This window comes from Scomber scombrus, chromosome 24, assembly GCF_963691925.1.
Source record: "Scomber scombrus chromosome 24, fScoSco1.1, whole genome shotgun sequence".
Taxonomy (NCBI): domain Eukaryota; kingdom Metazoa; phylum Chordata; class Actinopteri; order Scombriformes; family Scombridae; genus Scomber; species Scomber scombrus.
Window position 1 is genome coordinate 4981537 of NC_084993.1, and position 22207 is coordinate 5003743.

Below are 22207 nucleotides of genomic sequence, written 5' to 3' on the forward strand. Positions count from 1 at the left end.
AGTTATAGTACTCTGATGTTTAACATGCTACAATAATATCTTGACCAGCACTCAAATTTGGCACAGTAATACCTCTATTATTGTTGTTTTAAACACAATGGAAAATGAACATCAGCCTCTAGCCAAATGCTGGCAGGTTTATCATCAGTACCAGACACGCTGGCAGGTGGCCAAAACTCATTTTGCAGCTCCTGTTGTTGTATTTGAGAAAAAAAAAGAAATCTGGCTGCTGAAAGAGGGAAGAGGTCCTTGGGTAAAAAAATAGAAGTGGTGGATTTTGTGATACATGTTGAGGTTGGACACAGTGGTTAGTTTCGCTGATTTAATCAGCCCTCAGTTCTGTTTTTCCTAATCATATATTTATTTACTGCATTGCGAGGACTGACTGTGATATTTTCCCCTCCCTTTCACCTTAAAACTCATTTGAAAGAGCGAGGTAATGGCAGAGGTGGCCAGTTACACAAAATGTCACTCAAAAACTAACAATGTTACTTCTCTGGTGTAGGTACACAGGTCTATGTTGTAACACCATGTGGCTCCTCATTCCTGCTCACTTTACTGCCATAAATCTTCATCTGATGATGGAGGAGAGTAGTTTGCTTGTGTCAGGGTTTTCCCTCAATAAAAGTGGTAAAATCCCTGCTAAGGTAGGGGAAGGATGTCTATAATTTCCTCCAAGAACACATCACTTATTAGACAATCAAAAAAGACAAATGGTTTGTACAAGAGTGAACAAAACATGAATGAAATATGTACTGAAACTGAGCGATTTCCCCTCAACATAAGAGTCTTGTTATCTTTAGTATGGGAACCAGTGCTTTAGATTAGAAAATAGAGGCATAAGTGGGCATGCTAAGAGTTTAGCAAGCAGCTTACTACCTCAAGTGTCAGCTTCAATGTCCTAAATGAGATTTCTCTCCCTGGCTAAGTGCAAACCATGGCTCCTTATTAAACCTTTTCTAAGGCCATAAAGCTGCCTTACTCAATCTCTGTCACAAATCTGGACTTGTATCTTCCCTCTCAAGTCTTTAGATGTTGTTGGGTGTGTGTGTGTGTGTGGGTGGGAGCATGCTGCACAGGGTTTTCTTTCAATAGGTGAAGTGTTTCTTAATCTCTTTCCTCGCTCACTCCTCGCCTTCCCTCTTGGATGTTTTCCAGAAGCCTCAGTGGAATTCAATGGCGTCTCCCCTGCTGTGTCCCGAGTCTCCAGCCGTTTGTTTCTCTGAGAAACGAGCAGAGGAATGTAACCCCGAAATCTGATGTTTAGGGGGGAAAGAAGTAGTTTTGTTTTTCACTGCAGCTTCCTGCTTTTTCTCCGACACTCTTACTTACTTTCCTTCTTTCTTTTCCTCTCAGACTTCATGCCTCCGTCAAGCAATTTCACCACGCTTAAGTCTCATCATTCTCGCGGTGTTCAGACACAAACACATCGTAATTCACTTATAATTGCCAGTTTTGCGTCAAATAATGAATCACTCTCACCATTCTGCTGCCTTTTGGCTATAATTGATTGATTAGCTTTCATTTTAAAGCCTCAAGTTGCTCAAATAGATTGATTGAGCTTTTACCACACACACAAATACGTTTACCACACGCCTTCTGTAATCACTCAGCTGTGTCTACGCACCCTTTTTGCTCGTAAATCTTCCGTTTCGGCAGGACACAAACACAAACAAAGACACTTTTCTAGCTTAGGCATCTGTTACCTGCTTTCAGAGCTGTAACATTTGGTAAGTTAATTGATTAGTTGCTATTTTGATAATCAATTAATCGCTCGGAGTCATTCTTTAAGAAAAAAAAGTCCACATTTTCTGATTCCAGCTTCTCAAATGTGAATATTTTTTGGTTTGTGTGACTGTAAACTGAATATCTTTCAGTTGTGGACTGTTGTTTGTGATAAAAAAAACCTTTGAGGTAGTCATCTTGGACTTTAGGGAACAGTAATCGACATTTTTCACAACTAATTGATTAATCGAGAAAATAATCAAATCCCAAACTACAGCCCTGCTTATCTAATATACATTTTCCTTTGGAGTATCTAGTGTTACAGTTTCACAGATAATCTCACAGAATGTATTACCATGTTAGCGTTCATGACTAATAGTGGTTGATCTTTGGGCAAATTGACCACCAGCGCTGAAAGCAAAACCATTGATATGCATTGTGTGCCTGCTGCAGCCAGCCATGCTACTATAAGACAATTTGGTTAAAAGCATCTACTCCAGTTGGTCGACCGTTTTCATTTTTTCATCCTGTTTTTTCGATGGAGCTCCAGAGGCTTTTAGGAAACAAAAACAGCCCTGTTGTGAGATTTACAGACCTCATTATTGCACGAGGCATAGGTACAAACGTACAAACCGCCATCCTATACAAGACACTAATTGCTTTTTTTTTTAATGGTACAACACTGTGCATGTATTTTCCTCTGCTGTTCAATTTAATTGTCTGCCTCAAGTGTGCCGTGAGCCGTGACGTGCACTCTCACACAGACACACACACACACACTGCACACAGAGACACACTGCTGTCTTCATTGCAGCCTGTAGGCATTTTCATCCTGAGTCCCATCACCCATTAAGGGAGGGTTGCCAGTTTGATTTCCCACAGTGCTTTGCTGTCACTGCTGACAATTGCAGGTATTTTGCCAACATGCGGTTTATTCAACAGTCCAGTGAAGCATATGTGTGTCTGTGTTTGTGTGTATGGGCCCTGAGTCCTTTCCCTTCTGTTGTTGCGGAGGAACTTGCTTTGACGTCTTGCCAGGAGGTTAAGCCATTTAACCTAATCTGAACAAGAGGATGCGATTGGTGGACAGTCGAGGAGGGAGGAAGCCTCACCCAGCTGTCATGCTGTGCGTTGGCCAGCAGCATTCTTTAGTGCCAGGGTGGTACTGAATATAGTCAAACCCACCCAAATAATCAATTGTTATGGGTGAGTGGTGGAAGGCATGTATTAGTTTTGCATGAATGTTGCAATTTGCTGAAACAAAAGGTCTTGATTTCTCATCCACATGTAAATAAAAGCAACCCAGATTTCCCCTTATACACAACAGCATAAAGAATATATTGTTGTCTAGGATTTCGATCAATTTGTGAATGCATTAGGAGTGTAATTATATACATATTACATGTAGATGCAAGGCCATTAGGCTTTCAGCATCAATATTGACAACTGCACTTAACTGCACTTAAAAATGGTTGCCACAACTATATGTATTACAAGCAGCAACTACCACGTCTTGAGGCTAAAGCAAATGCAGAGGTATCTAAAAGTGCAACATCACCAACAGCTGCTAGATGCTCCAATTGACTCAAAAAGGGTCAACTTTTCTCTTGAAATACTGGTCGTTATGGTCTCAATAGTTCATTTCAGGCCTTCTTATAAGTGTGCTGGTTGTTATTTTGGAAATAATATCTCTGTTAATAAGATGTGAAGACTAAGTAGATAGTAGCGTTGATGTCTGCTGTTTGGGCGCTGATTGACAGCTGTGATTGACAGTTCACTCATCGGCAGCTCAAACCAGTGGGTGATGTCACATCATATTTATATATTGTTTATAATTTATACCAATAGGCTGATAGGCTCTATGATGACATATGTGGTTAACCATCCAACCCGCCCAGAGCTGGTGATAAAGATCTCAAAACAATTAACAATTCAAAAAGTATTATAACTGCAAAGAGTGGGAGACAAAACTATCTCAAATATATCCAAATATCCAAAATGGGCGAGTCCAGTAGCATGCTAGATGTTGTTGGTACTTTAAAGTGTACCGCTTCTATCCTTATGTGAGCAGTTGCTGGGTTTAGCACAGTAACACTGTGGGGAATGAGCAACACCAGCGGGGGGTGTTTGTGGTTTGTTTTCTCACTTGAGAAGTGGAAGTATTGCTTCAGGCACCATGAAAGAAAGCGGCGCCATCTATTCAAAAGCTAAAGGACTTTAACCGTGGAAATTACATTAACATGACAGTATTAAACCAGATTTTATGGACTGTTGTTGTTGCTCCTCGAGGAAGATATCCTGTGTGTTTAGGCTATTAAACATTGCAGAGATTGTTAAATGCATGAAGGAACAACCCCCTAACCCCGTCTACTTGTCCCAGTAGATGATCTGGGAATAGGATAAAATGATGCAAACATGCTAACTAGAAAGGTAGCTAGAAATACAGTACAGCACTTTGGATTAAAGTGATAATGTTCTTCTTCAGAGAGGTTTTTCTGCAGCTGTGTCATATTGCACGTGGGTGTAAATCAACCTGCGTCTGCTCTGTTGATCTTGGCCCACTGACCTGCAGTGTTGGAGCAAGACGCAGCATGCTCTCTGGTATGACGCCTTCGGTGTTTAATGAGAAGGTTGACCGTGAAAAGAAAAAAACATATACAGGTTTACAACTCAAATTACTGCTTGGTAAGGACACGCACTGTTAGACAGGGGTTTAGCTAAGGTTCAGGTGATTCCCCGGCGCTCTCTCAGCTGAGTTACGTGTTGACTGACAGTAAAATATCTCTGTCTTTATCTGTTTGTTTCTCTTTTGTCACATAGCCCTGAAGTTAACAATGTTTGATTTTGGTCAGACAGCATGACTAATTGTTGGATTCCCTTCATTTCCTGGTATTTTTCCTCCACTAGAAAGGTAGGTTTTTGGGACATCAATGCCAAATTGTGAGTACAAAAAAAAACATGATACAGTTTAAAAGTAAGGACTCAAAGTACTTTTCTCTCATCTGCCTGACAAAGAGCTGCACTGAAGGGATCCCTGCTGGAATTCATTGCAGGGGGACTGAAGGAAGAGAGTGCACAGCTTTGAGGTGTTTTTTTTCCTGCCTTTTTCCCCCCATTGAGGTTTCTTATCATCAGTCTCACCCATCTGGTTTCTATCCCTGTCGACATTAGTCAGAGTGCCGCAGAACAGACCAGAACTAGAGAGACGTACCTTTCAAACATCCCCCCTTTACTTCAGGCCAATTTTCCTCAAGACTTTTTCTATCGTTTCATCTCTGAAATGAGAATTGTGTTTTTGCCAGATATCTTGATTTTGAATTTCCGTAAAAAGCTTGATAAGTCCTCGCTAAGATTATCATTTTTGCAGTGGACCGAACCAAAAAAGTGGTTTTCTTTAGAAACCGTAATGAAAAAACACCCATAATCACAACCAAAAATGCTACAAATGCCACGTCCAGTCGTTTTTTTTCAATGTCATAGTTCATTTGAATCAGTGTCGCTGTGGGGCTCTCTGTAAACTCTCTGCACACCACAACAGATGGTGTGAATATTTTACTTGGCCATGAGCTGCAGCACTGAAGAAAGGGAGAGTGAAGGAAAATAGTGGAAAATAAAAAGAAATAATGAATAGGTGAAATGTTTGTAATGACTTGTATGGTAAATGGATGGCAACGGGAGAGATACAGATCATAAATTAAGAGATAGTGGTTTATAAAGGCCACATAGGGACTGTTGTGGCTGTTTTATTAACGATAAACTTTCTTGGAGAGAAAGACAGATGGCTGTTCTTTGCTATAATTGATGACTTTTCATTAACTGTTAATCTAACATAAAGGGAGCTTTGACCACAGAGAAATAAAAAGAAAAGTGAAATATATGTAGGTTTTGTTAGCTATTGACCTCAAGGGGCAAAAGGCGACTGGATAGTAGGAAAGAGCAATTACGTTGATAAACCGCTTCCCAGTTGAACCAGGCACTGACCGGATCAATGTGAGACATGTCCGGAGATGAAAAGAGAGGAGGGTGTAAGGGAGGATTTGTGTTATGCAAGTTTTTTGTGTTTTTGCTGGCTGATGAGTCGGCTGGGCAGCAGTGAGGGTGAGTTTAGCGGAAAGACGGACAGCAATGAGCGGACAAGCATGCTGACAGCTAACAGGCAATCGTTCCAGATAGGCAAAGAGCCGTGGGTTAACTGGATTTTTGGATGCCACACAAGGGTTATAGTGAGTCCAAAAGAAATCCACAGCAAGAGAGGCAGTGATGGAGAGAGGACCGTATATTCCCAAATTGCAAATCACATCATTAAGTTCAAACACGTAGATCTTCAGCGCTCAATCTTGGAGCATTTTTTTGTTTTTTTTTGTAGATTTACCATCGATTTAGACTTTGTTTTTTTCCGCTGACACACTCCAGCCATGTTTATTGTAAGTAACACAAACTGGGAACCCTTGCTGCGTGGGAGTCACCACAATCAACCTGCCAGCTGACCATAATGGATATTTTTAAACTCGGTTGTGACACATAAGCCCCTAACATGCATTTTGTCTCAGGAGCACCACTATAATTTAAGAATAGTCATTTTTATAAAAAGTAAACAGAAAGAGGAGGCAGTTGCCACAACTGCACACTGGCTTGGTGTTTTATTGGCAACTTCTTTTTTCCTGCCTCTCACTTGCTGAAAAATAAGCAGCTATTTTGTTGCCCTTTGCTGTCAAATCAATAAGAAGAGGTTGTTTTTACCCCATTAGCTGTGTCACAAACTAGAAAATTGGATATACACTGAGAAGCACTAGTGTTTGTTCCTTTTCTCATGTCTGGAGCTATTTTAACGACTTCTTCCCAAGTTTTTTCGCCTTGGATGGTTGGACAACGGTCGCCAGATTCCAACATATTTCACTGATGGACAGTTGGTGGTTAAGGCTCACTGCTTTAGCAATGAAGCTCTCTAATTATCTTTGTCGAGGGGAGCCGCGGTGGTGTAAGGCCCAAAAGGACAGCTGTGTAAAAACTGCACCCTGTCTTTTTTTAAGGACCAGGACTAGGCCTTTGCAGGTCGCTTTTACAGACCAGAGCTGGAGCAGGAAAAATCTGACCTCAACCGATCTCCAGGCAGTTTAATTGTGTGTCTTCATGCAACAGATAAAATACTTAATATGTCCTGGTTTGCATAACGTCTTTCCACATCTGTGAGATAAGACAAAAATCACGCTCCCAAGATGAGATAAAAATGTGTGTGTGTGTGTGTGTGTGACCATATGTGTGAGCGTGTGCAAGTGTGTGTGTCTGGCCCGCTAAGAGAGGCTCATTGATTAGAGTTACTGAATGAAGTGATTGTGATTTTGAAGTGAAAGAAGCTCAGTCCGGCCCAGTCAGCTGAAAGACTTCAACACATTTAGTTATTTTTAGACTGTCAGACCTTTAGAATGTGAAACTTGTTGAAATGTCTATAAAGGGCTTGACCTCTTTACTATCCTTATCCTCATTGACACCAAGCCTATTTTTATTCCCCTGTATTATTATAAACAAAGCTTATATATGTATATATATAGATATCACATGTGACCTCGGCCCGGATGACCGTTTCCTTTGCTGAAACTGCTGCCAAGATCAGAGCGGATCATGAAAGCAGGCCTGGCTGTTCCATTTTTAAGTGCCACTTTCATTTAATAAGCAGCATTTCCTCCACATTTGCACCATTGTTTACTTAGGTGTTGCTTCAGAAGGTGGAGAAGTCTGATTTGTAGATTTTTGATACGTTAACAAATGTTTATGAGAGGTTTTACAGCCTGAAAATCCATGTATCACAGAGTGTCACATGCTATCAGGAAGTGTAATCAGATGATATGCAAGGAAAATCTTTGGAAATCTTTTTTTTTTTAGTGCAGCAGTTCGCCACTGTTTTATAAATAGCAGCTTATCTCCTGTAGAAATCTGGCAAAGGCATAAAGATGGCGAAGGTGAAGCCGAAGCCTCCACAAATCAGGAGAGTTTTACCTGTTATTTAACCTCTTAGTATCTCATTAATTGCTTGAACTGAGTGTGGCATTTTAATACTAATATATCTGGCAGATGATAAGCTCACAAACATGGCCAAGGCTTTAGTTTCCCTTGAGCAGATGAGTTACAGCAACCTTGACCATTTAACACATGACCATTGCGTGCTACAAAGCCACTCTGCTGACGAAGGGGATTAGGAACTGAGAGGTCTGACTGAAAACTTACAGGTATTATCGCAGATGAGTGGAAACAGTACCTCTCGCTGAAAGACACTGATCCATCAAGGTTTACACAGTTTACAGACTCTTTTGCATCTGCTCGCAGTGGCAGATATCCAGAAGTCTGTCCTTCAGTCTGTAACAGGATGAGAGTTTTGAGAGTTTCACATCGTCCCACTTCTCTTTTTCATTTCCGTCCTCTTGAAAACAATCCAGCAAAAGCTCATGCAAATCTAAAATCAACAAAAACAACCAAACAAGCTCCATAAACTTACATTAAATGGCACTAAAACTATTCGCCATGTGTCATATCTAAGATTGAAAAGTTTCTCTCCCTGAACTCTTTCTTCCTCAAGCTTTAACGACCAGATTTCAGTGAATTTGGTCGGCTATGTTGCTTTTGGAGGTTTTGCTTCAGTGTCCAAAAGAGCTGAATCTGACCGCGCCTGTTTGGGTTAAGGAAGGGTTAGGATCCTGCTCTCCTCACTTCCCTGCACTTCTTGTCTCACCTTCTCATTAGGAGCTCTACTCTCACCAGTTTCACGCCAATTAAGTATTTGAGTTTGAGTCATGACTTGAAAAAAACTGAATTACAGCTAAGTTGGCTTCCCTGAACCAAAGAATCCCTTAGCGAAGGTGTTTAATTTCGCACACGACTGTAAGAAGATACGGCGAACCTTTGCGGTGACTCGTCATGTGTTCACGAGGCTTGTGTTATTATAACTGGGATTGATATTTAAAGGTTTCGCCACCATTACTTCAGTGACATTCCAATGTCTTACATTACTGGAATGTGATATGGGATCTCTCCCCGATGCATGCACACAGGCTTACTGAAGTTATTGGAGAATGACTCCCTGATATTGAAGGAAATTGGTTTTGCCCAAAACATACTTGGAATTTCATCTCGGTTTTATTACAGTACGTTCTTCTTGTACGAGATGACAAGCTACACCGCACCATTTCCCAACATCTTTCCACTCTTTTTCCTCTTCCTTTATGTTCAGAAATGTGATTTTAACATAAAAATGTGTGTTGGGGGGGAAAGACAGGGCTATGGGTGAAATTGACAAGAAATATAAGAAAGTGTGCAATCCTAGTTCTGTCTCCTCAGCATGTTTATCATCTTATCTGGCAGCTCATTCATCAAAAAGACAGACATCATGATTTTTGTTTGTCTTATTCTCTCCTGACAGTCTTCTTATCACCAGTCTAAATATCTAACACCATACTCCGCTATCTCCCCCGCCCTTCATTCTGTCTCAGTATGTGTGCCGTGTGTGTTTTTTGGGTCACATGACAAAGCTCATGTGCCTCCTCCAAAGCCCACCATTGTTTTGCACTGCAGAGATCTGGATCCTGTGTTGTTGTCGTTGGACATTTCATACGGGAGTTTCCTTACAAGTTTTAATGAAGCACGTTTAAAACAAGCACGGTTGACTTAAAGTTCTGTTCAGTGAATGCTGAGTCGGTTTGAGAGGAATCAATCGGGCGAATGAAATGATACTTGGTGAGGCTCCAGGTTGAGGAAGGAAAGAGTGAGATGGGTGGAGCAGTAGCTAGATATTTTGATATCATGGTGTTCCTCTTTGTCTTCTTTCCTGTCTTTTTATCTGTGTTGCTTGCGGATTCCCTTACAACCTGTTCCCTCACTTCCTCCTCTCCCTCTCCACTCTTAACCTGCTTTGAGTCAAGATTACCCCAACCCAGAACTGGATCCCGTCCAGACTCCATGAGAGATCCTTTGGGCTTTTTAAATGACAATGGTGTCTGTCAGTCATTCTACCAATCATTCAGGTTTCTGTATACATCTTCACTATCTGACATTTGTGTCCATCTGCAGAGCATGTTGTGGTAGGTTAGCATGTGTATTTGTATGTGTGTGTATGTTTGTGTGTGTGTGGGTGTGTCCCTGCAGACGCACCGGCCACACAAACAGATGGACACACGGTAGCCAGATGGTGACAGACTTTGGCTCACACCTTGGCCTTCAACGCTCTGATTCCTCTTCTCCTCGTTTGTCTTCTCTCTCTTTTTCTCACTATGACACATGCTGATGCTTAAACAATATCTAATATGTGCTGCTATGTGTGCCATTGTTGTCCTGTCTGTATCCTGAAATAACAGCCTCTATGTCTGTTTCTATTACCTTCAAGCATTAGTGGTATGGAGTCCTAAAAGTGGTCAATATAAAGAAAACATTGAATTGTTATTATTGTTAACATATTTTCTGTTTTTATTCTATTGCGTTGCGTTTGAGTTCATTTATATATATTATCTATTTTTGTTCATGTGATTATTTATTTTATCATTGGTATTTTTGGTATTTTTTAAAATTATTTTAATATTGGACACTTGTGGGACACCATATAGTAGGTGAAAAACATATACATATGCACAATTAGATCTTCAACAATTAATCAATTAACAAATAAAATATCTGCAACTATTTTGATAATTGAGAAATAATTTCAATCGTTTTTCATGCAAAAGTTCCAAATATTTATGATCCCAGGTTCTTATATGTAATGATTTTTTATTTCTCTTTGTCATATATAAAGAGTGAATTAAACATTTAACAGGTTTTAGAAAATTGAGGTGGCCTTTTTTTCATATGAAGATAATCATCAGTTACAACAGCACAACATACAGAAACACAGACACACATCAACAGCTACGTTTCATAGGGAGAATATAATAGTCTCTCTACAGGTGAAGTATGATATAGTTGTAACAATGTGTTTTTGCTTGTATGTGCCTGCCAAAGAAAGGAATGCTTTTCATTATAACTACATATTTAACTTGACTGGAGCCTCGTCAGATTCACTGAATGTATAATAGCACGTTGTAACTCTAAAGCTGTGCAGTCTGACAGGGTGGTACCAGCTTGCTTGAGCTGCGGAGGAGAAAATTATCCTGGGCTAATTTTGGGTTTGGTTCCATGTCTGCGTCTTTCTTGGCCCGACTCTTGTTACTGGAATCAAAGCAAAATCCGATTCTGGAGACGAGGTTGCTTGTAATGTTCTCTCACTGCTGAGTGAATCCAGAGGAAATAATTATATGCAATGTATGGACACAAAACAGTGATTACCCTGCGCTGACATCACCAGGTAGAGCTACATCATTAGACAGAACACAGCTGATGCCAGTGTCATGTAGTAGACACACACATGCACACCTTTCCTGGGGCGTTGTGGTTGTTTCTGAACACTACCAGCTGAGCATTTGCCTCTAGCTATTCATTAGACGTAAAACCCCAAGCCTAGACCCCACATTAGGGTTAAAGGTCACTAGCTTGTTAAGCATGGTGAGGCTTATTAAAAAAAAATACCATCTACAACTGAGGATTTTTGATCCTTCTTCTTTTGTGGGGGTTTTTCCCCACTTTCTACACATCTTTTTAAATGTCTCACTCTGTTGTGTAACAAAACATAATCTAATTTAGTTTATTTTTTCCACCTCTGTCTTTCTTTTACAGCAACGTTCCCCTGGAAAACTGCTGTTCGACCTGGTTTGCGCTCATCTCAACCTGGTAGAGGGGGATTATTTTGGGCTGGAGTACCTGGACCACCGCAAGATGTCGGTGAGTTGTGTTAATTAGCACTGATTCTGGTGTGCTGCTGGTTATTTTTGCAGATTAACACGTAAAAGCAGGTAGGATAAAGCATAATTAAAATGTTAGTTGCTTTCCTAAACACTGAATCTTACAAAACTAAAATAAACATAACAAATGTTCACCCTTTCACTGTTTTTACTATAGTATTTCTCAAATTAGCTTCAGCTAGAAAGCCAGATTTTCCTGTCTTGCTGTCATTGTGCTCTTATGTGCATAATTCATATAATAAATCGTAATTTTTTGCGAGCCAAGAGGGAAACTTCGAGCTGAATCTCTTCTTGTTTGTTGCGACTCATTTGAAACCACATGACTTACGCTGATCTACTTTTAGCAGCTGACATGTTTGTACGTTTAGGGGATTTTCCTTCCCGCGGTCGGGAAGATCTCCTTCAATTTACCAAGATCTTGAAGCAAGGTTGCTTTTTTCCCCCCGCAAGTTAGAATCACATGGTTGGACATTTTGTGCTCAAAAGGTTGGGACTGGCCATGTGGAACCGAGGTGACTCTGCATTAAACGATCTTTGATCTACAAAGATACTCTAAGAGATCGCAGCTTTCACCTGGATTCACTTGTTCCACCTATTTCATAAAAGGACAGCTGGTTGTAATAGTTTGCACACTTGCTGTAGAGGACATGAAGTGTGTCTTTAGCTTGAAAGATAATATCATCTCTACTGCTGCTCTGGCAGATCAGTGTCTGCTGGTAGAATCTCCATCAGTGCGTGGAAACCGCTAGAGATAAAGAAGAACTTAGCTGAAAGACAACAATGAGAAAAAGAGGACAGATGGATCCATTTATCAGTCTACGCATGCACGTACAAATACTCGAATGTACTCGGAACACAGACGCCTGCTGTACATTTGGAGCCTCGGGCATACCAAGAGTTGTTTTGAAGTGGACCAGTGGAACAGATGATGCAATGCTGAAGAAATAATGACAATATTGTCAGTACACAAAAAGACCCAGAAACACAAATAAATGCAGCTAGTATTCTTATCTACTATATCACATTGGTCCAGTAAATAAGCTAATAAATGAGGTGATTTTAATGCTTCTTTTTGCATTTCTAAGTGCAGTGTTATTAGTCGTAATATGAGCCAATATTGAGGTTGTTGTGCACTAATAGAGACAGCTGTGTCATCATTTCAATGAGCCTGAAGAAAGCCAAGAGCTTAAGTACAAAATGACCTGGCTTACACAGTCACAGCTAAAATGATTTAAATCGAGGTTTTATTGTTTGTGACACATTCAAATGAGATAAATGAAAATAAGATGCACATTAAATCAGAGTTGCTGTTGCAGATATCCCACCGTTTAGATTGGTTGAAGTGTCGTTGTAGTGCAGCTATTAATCTATTACAGCAGCACTTAACAGAAGCACCGTAGTCATTTTGACAGTTTTAGTCAGTGCTCGGAGGCAGTGATGTTCATGTTGCGCTCTTTTCTTTCTCAGGTGTGGCTGGATCTGCTGAAGCCGACATTGAAACAGATTAGACGTAAGTACCATTCAGCCATTGCACCATTTTGCTGAGTGACAGGTGCAAAGTTCCAGTATACTTCTGTTTCATTACACCATGCAGATAAGATGATATGTGAATATATATATAACAGGGTTGGTGAAAGGATTCTGCATCTCTAGCTTTCTCTTTCCTTCTCTTCCTCTTTAACCACGTCCTTTCCTCTCTCCCTCTTTCAGGGCCTAAAAACACCATCCTTCGTTTTGTGGTGAAGTTCTTCCCTCCTGACCACACACAGCTAACGGAGGAGCTGACTCAGTAAGTCCTCTCCACACAGAAACCACACCTATCCGAAGAAGAACTATTTCTTTTAATTAAAAGACATTTCGTTTTGCTATTGGTTTTTCTGTCTGGCTGGAGTGTTTTCAGTCCTTCACGTAGGTCTTGGAGGATTTATAAGCATCGTTTATGGTTTTCAGCTGACTCCAAACATAAAGCAGAGACCTTGTTACACTATGTTTGCAGCTCTTTCTGTGCTTCTTTTGTTGACCTCAGTCAGCCACTTACCATTTATAACACATTTACATCCACATTTCTTAACATCAAACAAGATTTGTTTCTGTTCCTGGACCCTAACAAGACTTCTTAGTTTGTCATGTGGGAACCAAGCTCATAAAAACAGTGTTGTTGTTCCAAACCAGCTGAAAGGAGGTGAATGCTCTTACCACTTTTAAGCTGTTTTATGTTTTTGGAAACAAGTCCTTTTGCTGTAAAAGAAAAAGGCTGCAATTTTTACTGTAGAGGACAAATTTGAATCTTTCAGGTATCTCAGACATCCAGCTGTATTTGGAGAAGCATCTTCTTTTTTTTTTCCTTGATAGATTTAAAAGATTATATAGAACGAGCATCCATGTTCCCACCTTTTACCTCACTTCTTTTCAACTCCTTGTGTAGAAAGTGTAAACTATCAGCCACCATCTTGTCTGCCTTCTTGTCATGTTTTGTTTAGTCTCACTAAGCTTATCGGAGCTGACTCTTGAGCCTGAGCCCGTGTAGGACTTGTACATTCAGTTACAGTACAGCGCCCTTCTGCATCACGTAACCAAAACATAAATATGGAGAATGATTTGACCTTCCACCTTTTCCCATGATACTCTCTCTCTCCACTGTCCATCTGGATTTACTTGAAACCCGAGTCAGGCAGGAAGCGAGCGATGTGCCTCTCATCTGTGATGAGACTGAAGGCTTAATTTCACAACAGAACATCATCACCAGTTCAGAAAGCTGCACATATTTTTCATTGATGATTCATTGATGTTATGAAGCTTCACATCTGACCACATTATTCCGCTGAACTCATATTGTCTCAGAGCGTGCCAGCTGGCTCTGGAGTTAAACAGCAAGTGGGCACAGGGCCTTTTTTTCCTTTGTTTGTCTCTCACAATGTTTCACTGTTATGTCGAAGGACATATTAGGCTAATATCAGCCCTTTATTAAAAATGGGGGGATACATGCCAGTCAGTGGTGCTCCAATGTTTTGAAAGAGGTTAAAGGGGAGCCTATTAGGCGGGGATGTTTGTATTAATTGTGACCAAAGTGTCAAATAAAGGGGTTAAATGTATGTAGGAGTAATCACTGTGAGCAAAAGACAAAGGCTAAGACAGCTTGTTAAGAGACAGAGGTTAAACTGAGGGCCAGTATAAGATAAATAAGGTTTTTTTTAATCTGTGACTCATGCAAAGCTATGCTAGTGGAGTCCAAGAATAAAGATATAGAGCTTTAAAAGAGCATGATACGTCTCCTTTAAAGAAAGACGTTGTGACTCATTCTCCAGAGCAAAGTATCTCCTAAAAGTTTGAATTGGCATGATTTTAAAATGTTCGAATTCCCAGGTGTTCTTTCACTCCAGGCTAAAATAAAATCATACTGGAGCTCAACAAAGCCTCATTAACTTTATTAGACCTAATCATGTGGCTATCAAAACGTTGAATTATTGCATAAAAAAGGTGCTGTGGACCATTAATCACGCACACACACATGGATGCACTCTGAATTTCACTCCTGCACAATTTGTCCTCATATAGTGATTAGAGGACTGGTGAACCAGCCAAGCTCTGCGTTTTAAAAGCACTCGTGGGAAAAATAAGACGAAAAAAAAAAAATCATAAATACGACAAAGAATTTCTGGAAAATATGTGCAAGTATGTGTACATGTGCTGGAGTGTGCATTTTTTTTAAGTGGTAGTAGTTTTTCAGGTCAGCTGTCTGAATGCACTCCAGTCTTCAACACACTTCACTCCTCTTTATAATGCTGACTCTGCTGTTTTCCCAGACTGAAATGCGGTGTCATGACCTGGCATTATGTGCATGTGTGTGTGTGTGCCAAACACAATGTCCAGATCACATTATAAGTAGCCCAATAATTAACAGAAAACAACTGTGGAGGGCATTTTCTCAATTAGAAAGCAGTTTCAAGTCAGTAAATGTGTAAATTCAGCAATGTGTCTGATAAATGCCAACACTTTGACGATAATGGGACTGCTTCCAATACTGTAAGCTGTTGAGTTTATGGAGTGTGCATTAACCTAATAACCTCTCTTTCTGTCTCCCTACTTCCTCACTTTCCTCTCTCACACACTCTCTTCCATGTAACTCTGAATCTATCCGTTTCTGTTTTCCTTTCTCCAGGTATCTGTTTGCCCTGCAGATAAAACGTGACCTCGCCTGCGGTCATCTCATCTGTAACGACACCAGCGCTGCTCTCATGGTCTCCCACATCATTCAGTGTAGGTGCAAGACACACACAGAAACATTATTGTAACATTTTCAACACGGTAGAAGTCTGATCTGGATGCCGTCAGATTAATGTAAAGGCTGCAGCGGCACAAAGTGCAGTAAAATATTCACAGAGGGAAATGAATCACACATTGTCCATACTGTAAAAACATACTCTATAAATATATCACTCAGTTTGCACAAAGGAGAAAAAAAAGTCAGTTTAATAAAACATGAAATAATAAACTGTGAATGAGACACTTTTACAGTCTTTTCCCCTCGTGATAAAGAACCAAAAATTAATATCTAGCAAAACGCTTTACATACAGCAGGTAAGTAAGTAGGAATTTAACATCTTGTCATTCTATGTTTAGGTAAAGTTGAACATTATGAAAATTATCGTTAATAACATATAAGAAAATTGCAAGCAAACACTCTTTTCCTCCTTTCTTTTATTATTTTTAATTAACTGCTGTTTGCACTGATTCAGAATCAATTATTAATGCAAACAAGGAATTTGACCCCAGTGTGTTGAAGTGTCAGTGAACTCACACAACAATATTCAGAAAGACAAAGACAACAAAGCTGAACAAAGATAATTAAACAAGTTGGTGAAAAATAGATAACATAGATATAGAAACAACAAATTAAGAGAAAGAGACATAACAGTTTTTGTAAAGTGTACACAGGGGTGAATGGAGTGTGGAAATGAATATAGTCTGGGTGATAAGTTACTTTATATGCAATCAGGTGGTGGTTATGCACAGTATATAAAGCCTGCTTAAATATATAATTAAAGTAATGGATGATATGTGTACTGCACATTATGTGTTTTAAACTGATATAAATGTGTATTGTTTGTGCACCAGGTTACATCGACATGCAAGCATGTGGCTCTTTCTATAAATGTCTTGTCATGTCTGAATAACAAAAATACATCATTTTAAGAGACAGATTAAACCAGCAGTGTTACATTTTCCATGCCTGACTGTATAAACACATGACAGATTTTTCCTTCGGGGTTATATTCAAACTGCACTTATCATGACCACGCTGTCGCTAGTTTAAGTGTAAGCCAGTCAGGTTGAATATACTGTATAAAGCACAAATATAGCAATTCAATAGAAAGCTGTCTTATATTACATTTAAAATAACAATAACAGTAATGGGACTTATCTGTATTGGTGGGGATTTTTTTTATTTTGTGATTGAGCATCTTGCTCACTCCAGCAGGGCAGATGCTCACCAGCATGAGATCATGATCCCAGATGATCCTGCTGAAGGACTCACTACATTACCCTCCTGTCACTTTTTCTTTATTCCATTATCCTGTCAGATACATAAAGCATCAGTATCCCCTCATATTTAAAACCACTAACATTATTCATGACAGTTGAGTGAAATGAACACTATGTGGGAGCATCTGTGTTCATCTGTGTCTATTGTTATTCAGCACCATATGTGGAGGATATAGAATTTACGGATTCACAGACAGTGACGGACTACAGCGCAGCATGCTAAAGGATATCACTCGGTCGCCGTGGTAACCATCAGTACTATGCTGATGCACCTGCAGGTGGTACAGTATGAGGGTTTATTACTGCTGATACTGGACCGATGGAGACACGCTTCATCTGATCTACATGGGGAAAAGATTAGAACGGAGTAGAAATGAAAATAGACAGATAAAATAAAGTTAAAAAATGTATATTTTCTTTTCGTTCAACTCACCTTGCTCTCATCTCCTCATTTTCACATCAAATAAATATTAAATATTCTCCCTCTCCTCCCACCTCTCTTTTCTTCCCTCATCAGCTGAGATAGGAGACTTCGATGAGACCCAGAGCTGGCAGCATCTCCTCCACAATAAGTACCTGCCTGACCAGGACGCTATTAGGGACAAGATCACTGACTGCCACCGCAAGCATGTGTGAGTTATTGAGTTATGTGCACACACAACCATATGTGTGAGGTTGAAAATGGAAATACATGAGGCCAAGACACAGATGTTACTGATAGCGGAAACACTACGAAATTGACTTTATTTATGGTGGATTGGTCAGATACTGTATTAATATGCAGTGTTTTAATCACCACTATAAGGAAAATGTGTACTTCTATATTTAAGACATTAATTGCAAGATTGTGTTAAGAATGTAGGTCATTCTAGTGTTGTTTACCTTAAAATAGCTGATTAAGATTATCCCTGCTTGGAAAACAATACTGATCTGCTTTAGTCTGATTGGGGATCAGTTTCTGGGTGGCATTAAGCTGTAAGGTGTTTTTCTCATCAACACAGAGCACACATACTGTACTTCCACAGCCTCACACCAGATAGTTATCTGTTTATTCACACTAACAAAAACACACACCCTTAACACAATTACACCCGACCAATTAGTCTCGCTTCTGCAGAGATGTTTATCTTTTTAAAGGGCGGGTCGATTATTTTTCTTTTTATATCATTCTGTAGCTTCCCAGTAGTGTTTAGTTTGTATTCACATCCGAAAATTCAATTCAATTCAATTTTGGTCAAAGTACGCATGTGTTGGTGTCAAAATGCCAGTTTCCAAAGCCCCTCTAAAAGGTTTAGCCCATGTGACCTTATGCTAAACGTGCTAACAGACACACACACAGAAGGAGCACACACACTGTTGCTGCTGCTCTCTCCAGCTCTGCTCCTGACACTCAGCAGCTGTCTGTCCCTCTGCTCCACCCAGTGCATTTTTAAACAGACTTAGTGCTACCACCTTGCTCACAGTATATCTGGACAATATTTCATGCTCTAACATTCAGCGAGCGAGTATGTGAGGACGACACTGTCAGTGAGCTGCTTGTGGACGTTTCCATTTCAACAACCCAGAAAAAAAATGCAGCTGGAGTCATCCTTTAACCACAACTGCACACGCACACACGCGTCTAATCTCTCCCCTGCAGAGGTGGCGGTCTGCAAACACACCGCTTGGCGCTTCCTGTATGCCCCCAGGACCACATACGCACACACAACACACACAACACACACAACACACACCTCTCCTCATTTACATTTTAACTGTGCTTTCCCTGTCGCTGTTTGGAAATACATGACAAACACTTTGTTTTCTCAGGGATGTAAATTCCCCTTAAAACCCTCAACCGCAGCTAAGAGCTGGAAACCAAACCACTGACTTGTTGGTTATTAATCACGGTCACTCGGCCAGCTCCTTCTCTTCACAACCCATACCTCCAATCCCTCAACCTCCCCTTAGCCAACACAGGAAGGAAGTGGCTAATTCAGCAGCTCATACAGGAAACAGGAAGCTATTTTCAGATTTGTGAGGAAACAAACTTCTTTTGTGGCCGATTGTTGTTTTTTTCACCCTCTGTGGGCATTGCGGACCCTGGTGTATTTTGAGATACTTACAGTAAATTCATGACTTAATATACTTAAACAAGCTGGAATGGGCCACATCTAACATCTGGCACATGCAAACAATGACACATGACAGCTTATTTAAGGATACTAATTTCCCTAAAGGAAAGTGCACTAAAATATCCCCATGGCTGTTGCCTTGGTAACAAGCACCCACCCACCTATAGCTGCTATGAGAGAGTATTGTTGTGGAACAAAGAGAGAATAAACTGTTTCTTTTCTCCCTTGTGCTTGACAATAAATTAGATGACAGGCTGCTGATTAATTTGTACGTTGATTTATGGATAATTGTCTGATCTCCTCCCTCCGCAGCGGCCAGACCCCAGCAGAGTCAGACTACCAGCTGCTGGAAATTGCCCGGCGGTTGGAGATGTACGGCGTTCGTCTCCACCCGGCCAAGGACCGAGAGGGCACTAAACTCAGCCTGTCTGTGGCACACACTGGAGTGCTGGTTTTCCAGGTAAAACCAAAAAGAAGTGGCTGCAAATCTCTGTTTGAACACCGGCATGAGTTGTAAACTTCTTCTTGAGAAGGGGAATACATAATTCTTTGCGGTGGTTTCTTGGCTGGTCTCGTTTGGCTCCAGTTTTAGAATTGACTTTAAATTTATATGCTCAAATCATTGTTTGGCATTTGATTCTTGTACTTTGAGTGAATACAGACACATGAACTGAGACAAGGTCCCAGAAAGCTATGAAACTGCACATTCAAGTTTAAATATAGTCACGGCAAAGCTTCAGTCAGCATTTCATGGTTTAATGAAGGCCATGCCTTGTTTGAGACTGAATCTCACTTATGTTTGTAATCAAAGAGAAAACGCATCCTCGTTTGACCAGGCTGACTCCAATCATGTCCTGACTGCACAGTTTCTTCACCCTGAAGTTTTCAAAGACTGCTGGGATTTAGAAAATTCAGCTGATATGACAAGTTGGTTAATTAGTTTATGAGGTTTTGTGGTGAGCCTCCACCCAGCTTCCCTCACCCTGGGCGGAAGAATGTACCTAATGGTAGTATGTGCCTGTACTCAGCTTAGTTTAAGTGTGCCACAGTTCATATATAATGTAATATGTGTCTTAACATTCATTTTGGGACATAATGGATTTATTATGGTTTGCTTAGAAGATGATTAAACTTCAAACGTGTCCATTTTGTTGTAGTGTTTATGAATACTAACCAGTAATCTCTTCTCCTTTTATTCAGGGATACACAAAAATTAACGCATTCAACTGGTCCAAAATTCGCAAACTCAGCTTCAAACGCAAAAGATTCCTTATCAAGCTGAGAGCAGACCCTGCTGTAAGTTACTTTCTCTCATTTCTTGCTTTTATTCGTCCTTTACTGTATTCATCCACTAATCTAAATATCTGTCCTCTCGCATGCATCTTACAGCAAAACGCCCACCATGACACGCTGGAGTTTGCCATGGCCAGCAGGGATTGCTGTAAGATCTTCTGGAAGATCTGCGTCGAGTATCACGCCTTCTTCAGGCTCTTCGAGGAGCCCAAGCCCAAACCCAAGCCCATCCTTTTCACCCGTGGCTCCTCGTTCCGTTTCAGGTAAAAGCCTAAAAGAGGACAGGAAGCTACCACATTTGCATGTTTCTTTTACTTGTTTTTCATCATTTGCCTTTCCTCTGTTTGCATCCTGTGTTTTTGCAGTGGTCGAACCCAGAAGCAGATCATCGATTATGTGAAAGATTCAGAGGTCAAGAAGGTTCCATTTGAGAGGTGAGTCATTTGTGTGGCGCCGACACAAATAACTGCATGAGACAGACCCAATCTAGCAAGAACACAAACCGTGAATCTGATTTCTCAGTTTGTGGATTCATTGGACATGGTTTGCTATCATCTGTCCCTTCTTCTTTTTCCAGGAAACACAGTAAGATTCTGTCCAGTGGCAGCATGACCCCTCAGTCGTCTTCCTTCAGAACACAAGTGCCAAAAGAGGTAATACACACTTTAACACCAGCATACAACTATCATACCACACTTACCTGAATTATACAGTCCACAGTTGTTGTTTTTTATATGCACATATTTACAGACTCTCTATGTCTATTTTCATTGATTCACTTTATCCTTCTTTTACAATCTGGAGCTGCAGTGTGGCCAAAAGTACAAACCAGCTTTTGTCCTAAGCAACTCCAGGGAGCAAGTGCGTGTGAATGTGTGTTTTCTCTCTGCTCACTAGTCCCCCAGGCAGTTCTCGGAACTACAAATGTATTCAGACTCAGTAACTGAGTTTTAAGAGCCCAGTTTAAAAGCTTCTCCTCAACTCTCCTTTTCTCTGCTTTAACCCATCACTCCCTTTTCCCTTATTTGCAGAGTGCCACATCTTTCCCATTAGTAGACCAGCCTGACTCAGCAAGACTGGCCCATCAAGTTGAATCTAATGGTTCAGAGGAGATGGCAGCGGCTACATCCCCCACCAACGGTTTCCACGATATACAGGTGGCGCCCCGCTCGGACCCGACTCAGCCCCGACAGAACCACCACGGCACCGGATCAGCGCCGGACCAACATCTCCTCAACCCAGGTCCATCCTGCAGGGCAAACAAAGGCAGCAGCTCCTCTATTCCTTACATAGACTGCAGCGACATAGACAGTGAATGTGATGTGACAAAGCACAACAGGTTTACCAGGGGCTACAGCAGAGCAAATGACAGCAATGAGGATGAGCAGTGTGCATATAATAAGCATGGGGGTAGTATCGGTCGCAATGGGGGACAGCCTGGGAGTCTGTTCGGGGCTGTAAATGGGTTCTACCACACTAATCACCAGGGGCTGATGCAGCAGAATCAACACCAGGTTATGATGGGGCTGCAGCAGCATCAGCAGCAGCAGCAAAGTATGCTGGGTAACAGAAATGCAGTAGATCAGTCTCCAGGGTCGAACAAGTTAAATATGAGTCACGACTTGACAGATGATGAAATTTTGTCAAACGGTGGTTCTTATCAAGGCCGCCTGCCGCTCCACAGCACGCGGCTGGATGAAATCTTTCAGGGCC

General features: G+C 40.8%; 1 protein-coding gene across 2 annotated transcripts in view; it reads left to right on the forward strand.

Moving 5' to 3' along the window:
• The window catches only part of farp1 (FERM, RhoGEF (ARHGEF) and pleckstrin domain protein 1 (chondrocyte-derived)), a 54825-nt gene that overhangs the window by 15172 nt on the left and 17446 nt on the right, over window positions 1–22207 (forward strand). For both annotated transcript variants that reach the window (XM_062414412.1, XM_062414413.1), the window contains exons 3-13: window positions 11419–11523; window positions 13011–13053; window positions 13254–13332; window positions 15703–15800; window positions 17605–17719; window positions 19514–19661; window positions 20402–20497; window positions 20591–20757; window positions 20860–20928; window positions 21072–21147; window positions 21526–21736. In XM_062414412.1, the coding sequence (XP_062270396.1) occupies window positions 11419–11523; window positions 13011–13053; window positions 13254–13332; window positions 15703–15800; window positions 17605–17719; window positions 19514–19661; window positions 20402–20497; window positions 20591–20757; window positions 20860–20928; window positions 21072–21147; window positions 21526–21736 (1207 nt within the window). The remainder of the gene's footprint in view (window positions 1–11418; window positions 11524–13010; window positions 13054–13253; window positions 13333–15702; window positions 15801–17604; window positions 17720–19513; window positions 19662–20401; window positions 20498–20590; window positions 20758–20859; window positions 20929–21071; window positions 21148–21525; window positions 21737–22207) is intronic.